This window comes from Cricetulus griseus, chromosome 2 (genome assembly GCF_003668045.3).
Source record: "Cricetulus griseus strain 17A/GY chromosome 2, alternate assembly CriGri-PICRH-1.0, whole genome shotgun sequence".
NCBI lineage: Eukaryota > Metazoa > Chordata > Mammalia > Rodentia > Cricetidae > Cricetulus > Cricetulus griseus.
Genome location: NC_048595.1, coordinates 441,495,658 through 441,508,487, shown reverse-complemented (window position 1 = coordinate 441,508,487; position 12,830 = coordinate 441,495,658). Strand labels below are relative to the sequence as shown.

Sequence of the window (12,830 nt, the reverse complement as noted above, 5' to 3'; positions counted from 1 at the left end):
CAACATCCTCTCCTACTCAGGCTCCCTGTGGGTTTCACATGGGAAGGCAGCTACCCACCTAACTGGCCCCAGCACCCCCATGGGGATGCACAACAAGTATATACAAACTGGTCACCAAGATGCTCCACCGGGCAAGACACAGACACCATGGCAGGCAACAGACAAGCCACCTGGAATGCTACAGAGCAGGCAGCCCCTGCCCCCCCCACCCCCACCCCGTGAGCAGCAGCCGTACTTTAAATAGATGTAAAGAGACACCCGCGGAGCTCAGAATTACTGAGGCAAAAGGTTTCCCAGAGAGCTTGTGACATAAGTCACAGTTGCCAGTTCCCAGACAAAGGCGCCGTCATGGCATCAGGCAGACAAGGAGCATCCATGCTCACTGTGCTGCTCTGAAAACCAAGGGGCGACAGGCTGTGGAGCCACTGTGTCCATGATGCCAGGGCCCTCTGCCCTGCTGCCCCCGGGTTGACACCAGAGGCAGAGGGGCAGGCCCAGAGCAGATGCAGGCAGAAGCTGGCGGCCAGAGTTCAGTCCTAGAAGGGGTAAAGACAGAGTAGGGCCAGCAGCTCTGGGGCAAGGGACTGACTCCCTGTAGAGCAGGGAGCCCCAAGAATGTGGACCCAGCTGTGGTCTGGGATAGAGGTTTTTCCCAAATTTCTCCCCAAATTCATGACTCTGGGATGAAGCCCATTTTGCTTTGTCCACATCTTTCAAGAGAGTGTTGGGGCCACAAAGAGACTAGGAGGGCCCTAGGCCCAAGCCAACTCTAGGGAGGACATGACCTGCTCTTCAGAACCACATCCTTTAATTCAAACTCCTCTCCTCTCTCCCTGTTTCTTTGTGTTCACCTGGGAACCACTAGAAGTGGCGCGGGGCCAGGTGGTAAGCTGTATTTGTCCCCTGACATCACTAACCCCCTCCAGAGCCCTTGGCATTCCGCCCCTTCCTGTTGTGCTCTCTCTATGAACCAGCCCTGTTTCGATGGAGCCAAGATGTGCTACCTGAGGAGGGGGCCAGCCACCTGCAAGGGCTAGGAGGAATTAAGCAGCAGGCCCACCAGTGACTCCCAGAAGTGTAAGGACTGGGCCAGCCATGATTCCCCTAACTGTTTCATTGGCTGTGTTGTCTGCCCACCTTGTCCATCGTGTGCTCACCGTGTATTCTTTTAACAACCACACTTAGGGACTGGAGAGATAGCTTGAAGGTTAAAGGCACATACTGCCCTTGCAGAGGACCCGAGTTCAGTTGCCAGCATCCACATCAGGCAGCTCACAACCTCTTGTAACTCCAGGTCTTGGGGGTGGGGGTCTGATGCCTCTAATACACACACACACACACACACACACACACACACACACACACACACTTACTTAATAAGCTGGGTGGTGGCACATTCCTTTAATCCCAGCACTCAGGAGGCAGAAGCAGGCAGCTCTCTTTGACTTTGAGGCCAGCCTGGTCTCCATAGCTAGCACCAGGACAGGCTCCAAAACTACACAGAGAAACCCTATCTCAAACAATAATAATAAATTTTAAGATATAGTAGTCCTGGCTGACGCTCCATTGAGGACAGGCACACACAGACTTTTGAGCTTTTTTTGAGCAGCCTGACTTGGGGGTAAGACAGTCATACTCACTGAGACCTGTCATAGACCTACCTGACTTTGCAGGTGTCAAATTGGGTCTTGGCCTTGACTGGCTGTGTGTATTACATTTTTCATTGCTGTAATAAAATGTCTGACCAAAGCAACTTAAGAAAGAGAGGTCTAGCCGGGGAGTGGTGGCACATACCTTTAATCCTAGCACTCCGGGTACAGAGGCAGGCAGATCTCTGTGATTTTGAGGCCAGCCTGGTCTACAGAGTGAGTTCTGGGACAGCCAGGACTGTTGCACAGAGAAACCCTGTCTTGAGAAAGAAAGAAAGAAAGAAAGAAAGAAGGAAGGAAGGAAGGAAGGAAGGAAGGAAGGAAGGAAGGAGAGAAAGGGAGGGTTACATTGGCTCACGATTTGTGGGTACAGAGTGTCGTGGTGGGGACCCCACAGCATCAGGAGTGCAGTGCAGCTGGTCACATTGCCCCGAAGTCAGGAGGCAGACAAAGCTGGGTGCCCGTGCTTGGAGAAATCTGTCATATTCGTCCCAGGCCCAGAGGAGAGCTGCCCACATTTACAGTGGGTCTTCCTGTCTCATTTACCCCAGCCTGGAAATTCCTTCACAGACACGTCCTGAGATCTGTGTCCTAGATGATTCTAGATCCTGTCAAGTTGACAGTCAAAATTAACCATCACTCTGGGGTATTGAAAACCTCAAACAGGCACTGAGCAAACCCAGCTCTGAGGGCCAAAGCCTGGGGCGGGGAGGGCAATATGACAGACCACAGGCACAGGCCAGGCAGATGCCCTGGGACAGAGCAAGCATGGAATGTGTGCAAGCTCCCACCCACCCACGCCTACACCCACACTTACACGCCTACCCATGCTGAAACAGCTGAGGAGGACTTGTGAAGGGCCTGGGCCTTTTGCCTAAGGACGATAGAAATCCAGTTCATCATTTTAAGTGAAGGAGGTGACATTAACAAAAAATCTGTGTGTTGAAATGAATCTGCTTGAGTGTGAAGAAGAAACTGGAGGAGAGAGCAGGGGGAACCACTGGGTGCTGTGAAAATACAGATGAGGAAGACAGAGCTAGAAATGCAAAGGAAGATTCCAGAAACAGCTGCAGATTCCAGTCTGGCCTCAACCACTCCTGGCTGTTGATGCTGCTGGAACCACAGCCGCCTGATTTCTTGTTTTGTGCCTAATTCGGAATTAGGCAAAGTGACTTCAGCCACTCACCGCAATTTCACCAGATTTGAGCAGGAGATTGCAGAACCGTGGTCAAAACGCAGGCCCCGTTTCCCTGGCTGCCTGCTGTGCAGCAGTGTCTCCAGGGGAGGAGGGATGGGAGCCGTCAGGAAGCTTTCCTCTGTTTTCCTACCCTTCTTTTATTTCTCCATCTACATATAAAGCAATGTGCCTGTGTGATTTTTCCCCTTAATTTTCTTTCTGCCGCCTCATTAGCTGAAGAGCGTGCGCTTGGACACTAATGACATCAACGTGTCAGAGTAATGTGGCAGCCGCCTCTCGGCAGACAGCAAGGAGGCAGCGGAGATTTTTAAACTGTGTTGGCGTAAAAATAATGAAGGCAGCCAGCTGCCTGGCAAACACGAGGGGCACGGTGCTGAGGGGCTAGGGAGGGGCGGGGAGCCCCAGAGAGGTGGAACAGAGGGAGAGACAGAAAATGAATTCCTGGAGACAGGCAATAAGACTTTGTCACAGTCTATGACCCCGGGGTGGGGGAGGGGTTGGCTCTAGGGGAGGGCAGCTCTTTTCTACCCTGGGTGGGGGAGGTCTGTGTAGCATGCAGTCCCTGGGAGCCATTTAACGTTTGCAGGGAAGGAGCAGGGTTGGGGGAAGCGGTAGCATGGCCTTAGGAAGCAGAAAGTACCAGAGTGCACCTGGGAAGCAGGAGACTGGGGGCTAGCTTCCCCCAGCAGAGAAGAGAGTGAAGGAATGAGAGGTGAGGGCCTAGGACTAGGACTGAAGACACCAGAAATATCAACAAGTAAAGAGCATCTTGGAGGGGACAAGGGCTCGCCTGGCTGGAAGAGGTAGGGAGGTGCTCCTAGCGCAGAGCCCGCCAGCTGCAGCCCACTCTGTTCTGTCTCCTTTTCTGAAAATGGCCTAAGCTTGACTTGATGATGGTCATTTCATTGCAAGAAATGGACCAGTGATAGTATATTCTCACTATGCAATATGGACCTGGAGAGATGACTCAGTGGGTAAAGGTGCTTGCCAACAACCCTGACAACCTGAGTTCAAGACCCGCGTGGTGGAGAGAACAGACTATCTCAGTTGTCTACAGACCTGCACACACACACACACACACACACACACACACACACACACACACACACACACGTCTGGCACATGGGCATACACAAAATAAATGGTAGAGTTGCAATGCCAATAGGATGACTAGAAAAAGCAGTGGTTCTGTCTTCTTAAAGATGTCTTTGGAAACAGAAACTAGAGAAGAAAGGAAGGGAACAAGAAAGGAAGCCCGGGGCAGCACTAGAATGGTCACCTCTCAATTAGCATCCATCTATGGTGGGGCTGTGAGTGTTTAGGCTGTGAATGTCTAGACAGCCAGGCAGACCTCGCCAGGAACATTGGGCAGGCAGCTGGAGTGCTAGGAGCACTTGCTCTGCAGTTATGAGACCTGGAGTTGGCGTGATGGCTCAGTGCTAGGAGTGCTTGCTCTGCAGTCATAAGGATCTGAGTTTGAATCTTCAGAACCTATGTAAAAATAGCAGACACAGCTGCATGCAGCCTGTAACCCCAGCACTGTGGGTGGGGAGAGAGGCAAGCAGATCCCTAAACTACCCTGGGTAGCCAACCCAACCCACACTGTATGCTGCCAGTTGAGTGAGACCATGTCCCAAGGCAGTAACTCAAAATTCAACCGAGGAAGACACCGAGTGTGCTATGCTGGCCTCTGCATGCACAGGCACAGACATGAGCACCCATGTACTCCTGTGCATGAGCCACACACACACAAGAATAAAAGCTTGATGGGTTCCCAGGGTCAGGCAACAGCAAAAAAGAGAAAAAGTACAGCATCTGGGAAATAGGGAAGAACTGTGTCTCAGCAGATCACCTGGAAGAAGAGCTGAGAGCTAAGTGAAGACATGGCTTCTGGGTTCTGTGAGGACAGAGAGGCTGAGAGGGGTCAACAGAAGGATATGAAGAGAAGCAAGCAATAAAAAGGGCTCCCGCACAGACTAAAGACAGAATGCCCTTCACGCTGCCTGTGCATTCTCGGTTCCCTCCTTGCTGCTCCTGATTCTGCTCTGCATCCCGAGTGGCCAGAGAGAGGACCTAGCCAGTCTGTGCTCCGTGGATAATTTGAGCATGGAGGGAAAAGAAGCCAGGTCTCCTCCCTTCTTGCTTACCTCCTGCACCTAATCCATACCATCTTGTCTCCTTCTGACTCCGAAGCCACTGGTCCGAGACCTCGGTCAACCTACAGCTGCTGTTGGCTTCACTTGGCGTCAGGCTCCCTGGATAGTCATGGTCTCTGGACAATATCACCTCAATCAGTTCCATCCCCAAGGCACATCAGGTGGAAGGAGAGAAAGAGGAAGGAGCAGGCACAAAGGACAGAGTGTGAAGCCAACCAACAGATGGTGAAGTTATTCAAGATGAGCCTAGGACAACAGGATCAGGAGCCATAACCAAAGACTTAACAAGAAAACTTGGCTGTGTTAAAAGTCTTAACTTTTAATTTGAAGTTAAATGAGTCTTCTTGACAAGTACTTGACAAAAAATATACCTATGACATCCTATCAAAACTGTCCTTAAAATACTTGGGAAAAAAATCTTACTATCAAGTCAGAAAAAAAAAAAGGTTATTTCTAAGGGTATAAGACTCAGACTGGATTGAGATTTCTCAGCTACAATATCAACAAAAGACAATGAAATATCCTCTACATGTGTTTTGAGCCAAGGCTAGCCTTGAACTTGCTGGATAGGTTTTTTGTTTTTTTGTTGTTGTTTTGTTTTGTTTTGTTTTGTTTGTTCATTTGGTTGGTTGGTTGGTTTGGTTTAGTTTGGTTTTTCGAGACAGGGTTTCTCTGTGGCATTGGAGGCTGTCCTGGAACCGGCTCTTGTAGATCAGGCTGGTCTCGAACTCACAGAGATCTGCCTGCCTCTGCCTCCTGAGTGCTGGGACTAAAGGCGTGCACCACCACCGTCCGGCAAACTTGCTGGATAGTTAAGAACAACCTTGAACCTCTTATCCTCCTGCCTCCATCTCAGAAGCACTGGGAATATGAGAGCATGCCACCACACCAGAGTGTTATATGGAGCTGTGAGTTGAACTGGAGGCTTCTTGGATACTATGCAGGCAGTCTACCAAACTAAGCTACATCCTCAACCTTCATCAACATATTTTTTCCAGTTGAAGAATGGCATTTGTTGGTGGGAAGGGGGTGAAGAAACACACCCATGTAGCAGACTCATGGAGGAAAAGACCCTCTGCAAAACAGAGGGGGGTTAGGGAAGCTGAAAAATCCCTTAATATGTTTTTTAAAGTTTGGATACTAGAACATTAGTCTGAGCCAAGATGGCTTTCATTTGATGCCAAAAGAAAGAAGATATTTTCAGATATGAACAGCTTAGAAAACATATCCTTTGATCCTTTTTCTAAAGAACAAGAAAGTATTTCTATTCAATTATTTATTCAACAGATATGTATGAGCAACAGTCAGGTACCGGCAAGATGCTGGGTACTGTGGATAAATGGGTGAGCAGATCAGAGAGCACCACCCTCCCTCAAGCAGTCTGCAGCCAAACAGGCAGAAAGATATTATCAGCCATGAGCATAATAAACCAGTGACATGAGAAGACCCAGGAGATGGCAGCCTGAATACTACGGAGTGTGTCTCCTTACAACACTGTCATGTATCAGGAGATTACAGAGAACTACCCAGGGAACACACACACCATCGTGAACTGGGAGGGAATGCCAAGCAGGGGAGGTAAAGAAGGTTTTCAAAAGCAAAACTTGAGTGAGGCACGGTGATACATGCCTGGAATCCCATGTGTGGGAAGCCGAGGCAAGAATTGCAAGCTGGAGATCAACCTAGGACAGGCAGCAAGATCTTCTCTCAAAACAAAAGAGGAAATTAGGAGAGTTGCATGGGCCAGCGAGATGTCTCACAGACAAAGGCTCTTGCCAACAAGCCTGGTGACCTGAGTTCAATCCCTGGGACACGTTAAGGTGGAAGGAGAAAACTGACTTCTGGCAAATTGTCTTTTGTCCTCCACCCACACTCACTGGCACATACACACCCATGATACATACACAAAAATAGAGGCAGATATTTTTAGTTAAGAGAAATGTATATGATATTTTTAAATAATAACCCTCAGCCTCAGAGTTAGTAGCAAGGGTGCTATTAGCTGAAGCTTGGCAAACATGTATTGGCAAATGGCCCTGCAGTAGTGTCTTCGGTATGCTCACCAATTTTGGGCCAGCAGGTAGCTCTGCAAACCCTTCCCACAGGACTTCCTGGCTTCACATTGTTGTCACTAAGGTTGGCATGACAGCATTTTTATCCTGATGTTTTTCTTGGGGGAAAGAAGCAGAGTGGGGTGGTAGCAATGGGTTCAGAGTTGGGGAGCTAAGGTTGGTGGCCTTTGAACAAAAACTTCAAAGAAGTGAGGAAGCCAGCTGTGCAGAGGTCTGGGGCCTGAAACTCGAGAGGCCCGAACTGCATGTAGAATAGCAGGGGACCACAGTGGACGAAGGTGTTCAGAGATGACGAGGATGGGAGCTGGAAAGGGCTCCAAGGGACACTGTTGTGACTTTGGCCATTGGTGATGTCTGCAAAGCAATGACTTCACTTGACTAATGTTCCATGAAACCCTCCTCGCTGCCATGAGGAAGAGAACAGAAGAGGCAAGCTGGAGTCTTGACACAGTGGCCCACACGAGGGACACCACTTAGGCTAGGATGGTACTCTGATTCAGGATGGACCTTGAAGGCAGAGCTGTGGGGGCTTCTTCATAGACTGGATGTAGAGCATGAAAGAAATGGAAATCAACAATGGTCCCAGGGCTTCCAGCCTGAGAGTCAGAAAGACAGACGCGCTGCCATCAGCTAAGACGGTCAAGGACAAGGCCAGGGCAGCAGGTGTGTGACCCAGGAAACTAAGAGTTCAGGGCATCTGGTCTAGGACTGGACAAGGTGGGGATCTGAAGGAAACCATTGGATATCTAAGCCCAGAGTTCAAGAGAGTCAAAAAGCCTGTAGACCAGTGGCATGGGGATGGTATCAAAGGCTGAGAAACTGGATGAAAGACAAGAGAAAAGAGATGGGGACAGGAATGAAGAGAAGGACATCCCTCTTTGAAAACAAAATATGGAGATGAGAAAATGGCCCAGAAGACTAAGGAGAGCCACCAAGAGGATGAAAAAGCATGAAAAAGAAGTTTTCTTTCCTGCAGACTGCCACTTGGAGTGTGGACCTCTGACTGCCACCTCTCTCTGGACTCATGGGAACATGATCTCTTCCAAAAGCTTCTCACCACTCACCTCTGAATGAAATCCCTCCTTGTCTCATCCCCTCAGTTGCCCCAGACACCCTGTGCTGGGTTATAGAGCTGGCCTCCTTACAGGGCGTGGTGATGCCCTTCAGTCTTGCCCTGCCTGTGGCCGTTCACATCTGCTCACTAAAATTCTCTAAAATGGAGATTGTTTACCAAGAAAATGTAGGTACCAACCAAACACAGACAAACAAAAAACTTTAAACAACTACTATGTCTTCTTAATTCCAACAATTGTCTACTCACTAAGAGGATTGAAATTTTGTATTTTAAGAAGTTAAAAGAAGGGCTGAAGAGATGACATAGCAGTTAAGAGCACTGGCTGCTCTTTCAGAGGACCCAGGTTCAATTCTCAACACCCACATGGCAGCTCACAGCTATCTGTAATTCCAGTTCTAGAGGATCCAACACTCTCACCCGACATACATGCAGGCAAAACACCAATGTACATAAAATAAATAAATCATTTTTTAAAAAGATTTAACAGAAAATCCATGTATTTAGGCTTACATAATGAGATGCTATCTCCAAAACCAAACAAAAATTAGGAATAAGATGATTGTGCCAACTATCAATGTTTTTAACACAAAACATAAGACTATAGCCAAGGTAATAATTTTCAGGTAAGAAATATTAATACCAAAAGTGAAAGAAGAGTAGCTGCCAAAATGTTTGTCTACCCAGAAAATAGTACTTGCTATTCTTCAAGAGGACCCAGGTTCGGTTCCCAGCACTCACATTAGGCTCCCTACAATACCTGTAACTCCAGCTCCAGGCAACCAGATGTACTCTTCTGGCCTCCTCAGGCAGACACATGGAGTGCATTTACTCATCCAGGTACACACACATTGCATAAGTAATAAATCTTCTCTTTTTTTTTGAGACTGGGTCTCACTATGTAGCCCCAGCTGTCCTGGCTCTCACTGTGTAGGCCAGGCTGACCTAGAACTCACAGAGATCTGCCTGCCTCTGCCTCTCAAGTGCTAGAATTAAAGGTGTGTGGCACCAGTGCCCGACTAAAACATGTACATACAGACACAGACACACAGTCAAAATAAAACTAAGTATTTAAAAGTAAATAAAAAATATTTTTTCTGTTGGATTTGTGAAATAAAATGCAAGGGCCATTCCAAGTGGAAAGACAACAGCAAAACAGTCTTTCCCTCTATTCTTACCTTACACACACACACACACACACACACACACACACACACTCACACACAAAGCCATGGGAAACTGGGAACACAATCCCCAGGCCACACTGCCCATGGAACTGCTTTCATTTGCTCTGAGCAGCTCCGCTGAGGAAGGGGGCTGTCACCCCTAAGCATCCCCCAGCCCACCCCTGCCCCTAAACCACCTGACTACAAAGCCCCAGCCCTGACTGCACAGGTAGCCACCCAGAGGAAGTGGGCTTCCTGGAAGAGCCTCTGCCTCACTGAAAACACTGGTGTTCTGGTATCATCACTCTGTGTGGTGTGTCTTGGGCCTTTGAGGTCACAGAGCCAGGGAGTGGCAGACATGAAATGTTAGACCATGCCTGCATCTCCAGCCTTTCTCCCCTCGGCTCTCAAGCCTGACACCCTGCATCATGCCTCCCCATTTCCCTCCAGGTGCTGAGGACCTGTGCACAGGTGCCCGCTGTCATTGAAGTTCTGTTCAACTCCTACACCCAGCTCTGTGTTTCTGAGTCCTGGCAGGAGGCGATCCCTGAAGAGGTGTACCAGGTGAGAAGACGTCTCATCCCTGACACTCCAGAACTCAGGCCCTCTCTGTCTCTAGTTTTACACTCAAACCCAGGAAGTAAAACATCCAAAGAAGGAAGACAGGACAGTTGGGTGGTGATCTGAGGGCACCACCCCTATAGCGTCAACCAACCACAGGTCAAAAATATTGGGTGTAAATTGGATCTGCCCCCTCCAAACTACAGACACCTTCATCGCTTGTCATAATTCTCTAAACATCACAGCATACGACAACCCCTCTAGGTAGCGTTTACATAGTTGCATTATGGGTAATCTGGAGGTGCTTGAGAGTAAACAGGAGAATTGTGTATGTTTGGCACAAACATGAGGCTGCTCTGCATAAGAGACTGGCCCATCTGTGAATTTTGGTACCCTCAGAGGTTGTGGAACCAGTCCTCTGTGTTCACGAAGGGACAGTCGTGAAGTGCTATTGGACATGGGGAACAAATGGCCATCCCGTGAGGGCTTTAACAGTGCTGGGGCTCGGGGAGCCAGCATGCCAGAAAGGAAGGAGGCAAGGGAGCTGCAGGCTCTGGCTCCTTTTCCAGGCATGCCCACCTGGCCATGCGTAGCAGGTGCAGATTATGGCATGTGACCTGCGCTACTGTGAACACTGCATACATCCACACACGACAGAGCCCACAGGCAACCATTGATCACAAACAGGGAGAACACCCACTTCCAGATGCTCCCAGGAAACAGTGTCTGCGGTCTCACTGCGTGTGCTAGTGAATGACTTACACAGCCATGAGATGATGGCCTTCTGTATGGCTCCTGAGCCCACTGCTGCAGAGAGACGGCTTGTCTGGCCTGCTTCGCATTGATGGGGCCACCCCTGGAGCTGCAGGGCTGCTGTGCCAGGGGCAGGACAGAAAGGGCTTGCAGGAAATCATGCCCGACCCTGTCCCTCTGACATAATGGAAAAACATGTCAGAACTCTGAGTGGAGGCCAGATCTCAGGTGACAGCACTTTCCCTCTGCAGTGTCTGCCGGGCACCTATGAACCACAGGATGGCATGAGCCAGCAGTGTTCCTGCCAGGAAGAATGTTTGTTAGTTCCAGACACTGCCTCACTCTCCCTCGCCTTTCTTTTCTAGATGCACGAGCGTTTCTACAGGTCTTTCTTCGCCTTGGCACACACCCCGCGTTGCCTGCAGCACCTTTGCCGCTGTGCCATCCGAAAACTCTTAGGCAAGAAGTGCTTTCACCTTGTGCCCCAGCTCCCCTTACCTGAGACCCTGCAAAATTACCTGCTTTTGGAGCCAGAGGGTGTTTTGCATTGAAAACACAGCCCAGGTTCTTCACTGCATCTTTCTTTGTCTTTCTGCGGCGGAGGCCATATGTGAGGGACAGCACTCCTTGGGGAGGAGGGCCCACATCCAGCCCCCTCCAGCCCCCAAGTGACCAAGGGAGGCACAGACCCACAAGCCTCAAGTTCACCTTGAAATGGAATTGGAAATAAAACCCCTCTCTGTTATCCTAGATGGAGAGATGACTCAGCAGTTAAGACGTGGGTTCAATTCCCAGCACTCACCTGGTTGCTGACAATCACCCATAACTCCAGTTCCAGGGGATCTAGGGCCCACTTCTGACCTCCATAGACACTAAATGCACATAAATGCATTCAGGCAAAACATTCACACATATAAAGTAAATAAATTTTTTTAAAAAATATCCAGTCTCTTAGTTGTTTGTGAGGAGCCCATAGTCAGTGGCTCAGCAGTTGCTGTCAGAAAGTGCCCCAAACCAAAGTCAGACTAAGAGATGTTAATGATTTCCAAGATATATCTGTGGATCAGCAGCATGGGCACTTCCTTGGGCTGGTAGGAAAGGCTGTCCAACCTTCCTGGAGCCAGTCACCTGGAGGGGTGCTGTGCCCAGAACACGGCAGACCCCTGCTAGGAGAACACAGGCTCCACGGTCAAGTGTACCTTTTGGGATGGGGGCATTGTGCTTAAAAACACATGAGAGCCCGGCACTCTCAGGACACTGGAGGATGGCAAGCCAGACCTTTATCATTCAGGAGTCTTCTGCCTGAAACCCTCTTTCAACCCTTATTGATCAACTCTAGTGAATGACACCAGAAGCCAGGCACCAGGAAAGCACATGGACTGAGAGCCACCTGAGCGCAGCCTGGGTGTCACACAGCAGATGTCCAAACATCAAGGCCTGCACTCCCTTTGCTCTTAACATTCTTTGTTCTGATGCTTAACACAAGGGGCCTTGCTGATCCTAAGGGACAATCCAACCATGGAAAGCCAGTCCCTAGGAAGAGGAAGGAACTCCCTGCTGACCATGCTTGTCCTGGGAAAACTAGCCATCCCAGAGTCCACATGTGGCCACTGCCTTTGTCAGACTCTCAGTCAGACTGCTCTGCCCTGACCTCTCCATGACCAGCAGCCACACACCTAGAAAGAAATGTGGGCCACGCATTGGTGGTGGTACACTCAGTATTCGGGATGCAGGGACAGGTGAATCTCTGAGTTCAAGGCCAGCCTGGTCTACAGAGTGAGTTGCAGGATAGTCAGAGCTACATAGAGAAACTCTGTCTCAAAAAAGAAAGAAAAGAAAGGAAGGAAGGGAGGGAGGGAGGGAGGGAGGGAGGGAAGGAGGGAGGGAGGAAGGAAGGAAGGAAAGAAGAAAGAACAACTGAAAAAAAGAGAAAGAAAAGCTCTACCCTTGAGGGAGAGGCAACTGTGGCAAGTAAGAGAGGCCTGTTTGCCCCTCCTTGCTTACCCCCCAATCTCCACCTCCTGACCAAGCCTAATGCCTCCTGGGTGGTCCCTTGGTATAATGAGCACCTCCTTCTTGGGATGGTGAAGACTGAACTGTCTACTTAGTGACAATGGTGTCCTATGCAAGGGTGATACCACTGAACCATACCATAGCCAGCATTTTAAAGCAAATATTCTCCATGGCCATCTTCTAAAAACAA

General features: G+C 49.4%; 1 protein-coding gene across 1 annotated transcript in view; it reads left to right on the top strand.

Annotated features, from left to right (window-relative positions):
* The window catches only part of Asb18 (ankyrin repeat and SOCS box containing 18), a 66,030-nt gene extending 54,852 nt beyond the window's left edge, over nucleotides 1-11,178 (top strand). The window contains exons 5-6 of the mRNA XM_035439266.1: nucleotides 9,764-9,877; nucleotides 10,993-11,178. Coding sequence (XP_035295157.1) covers nucleotides 9,764-9,877; nucleotides 10,993-11,178 — 300 coding nt within the window. The remainder of the gene's footprint in view (nucleotides 1-9,763; nucleotides 9,878-10,992) is intronic.
* The last annotated feature ends 1,652 nt before the right edge of the window (nucleotides 11,179-12,830 follow it).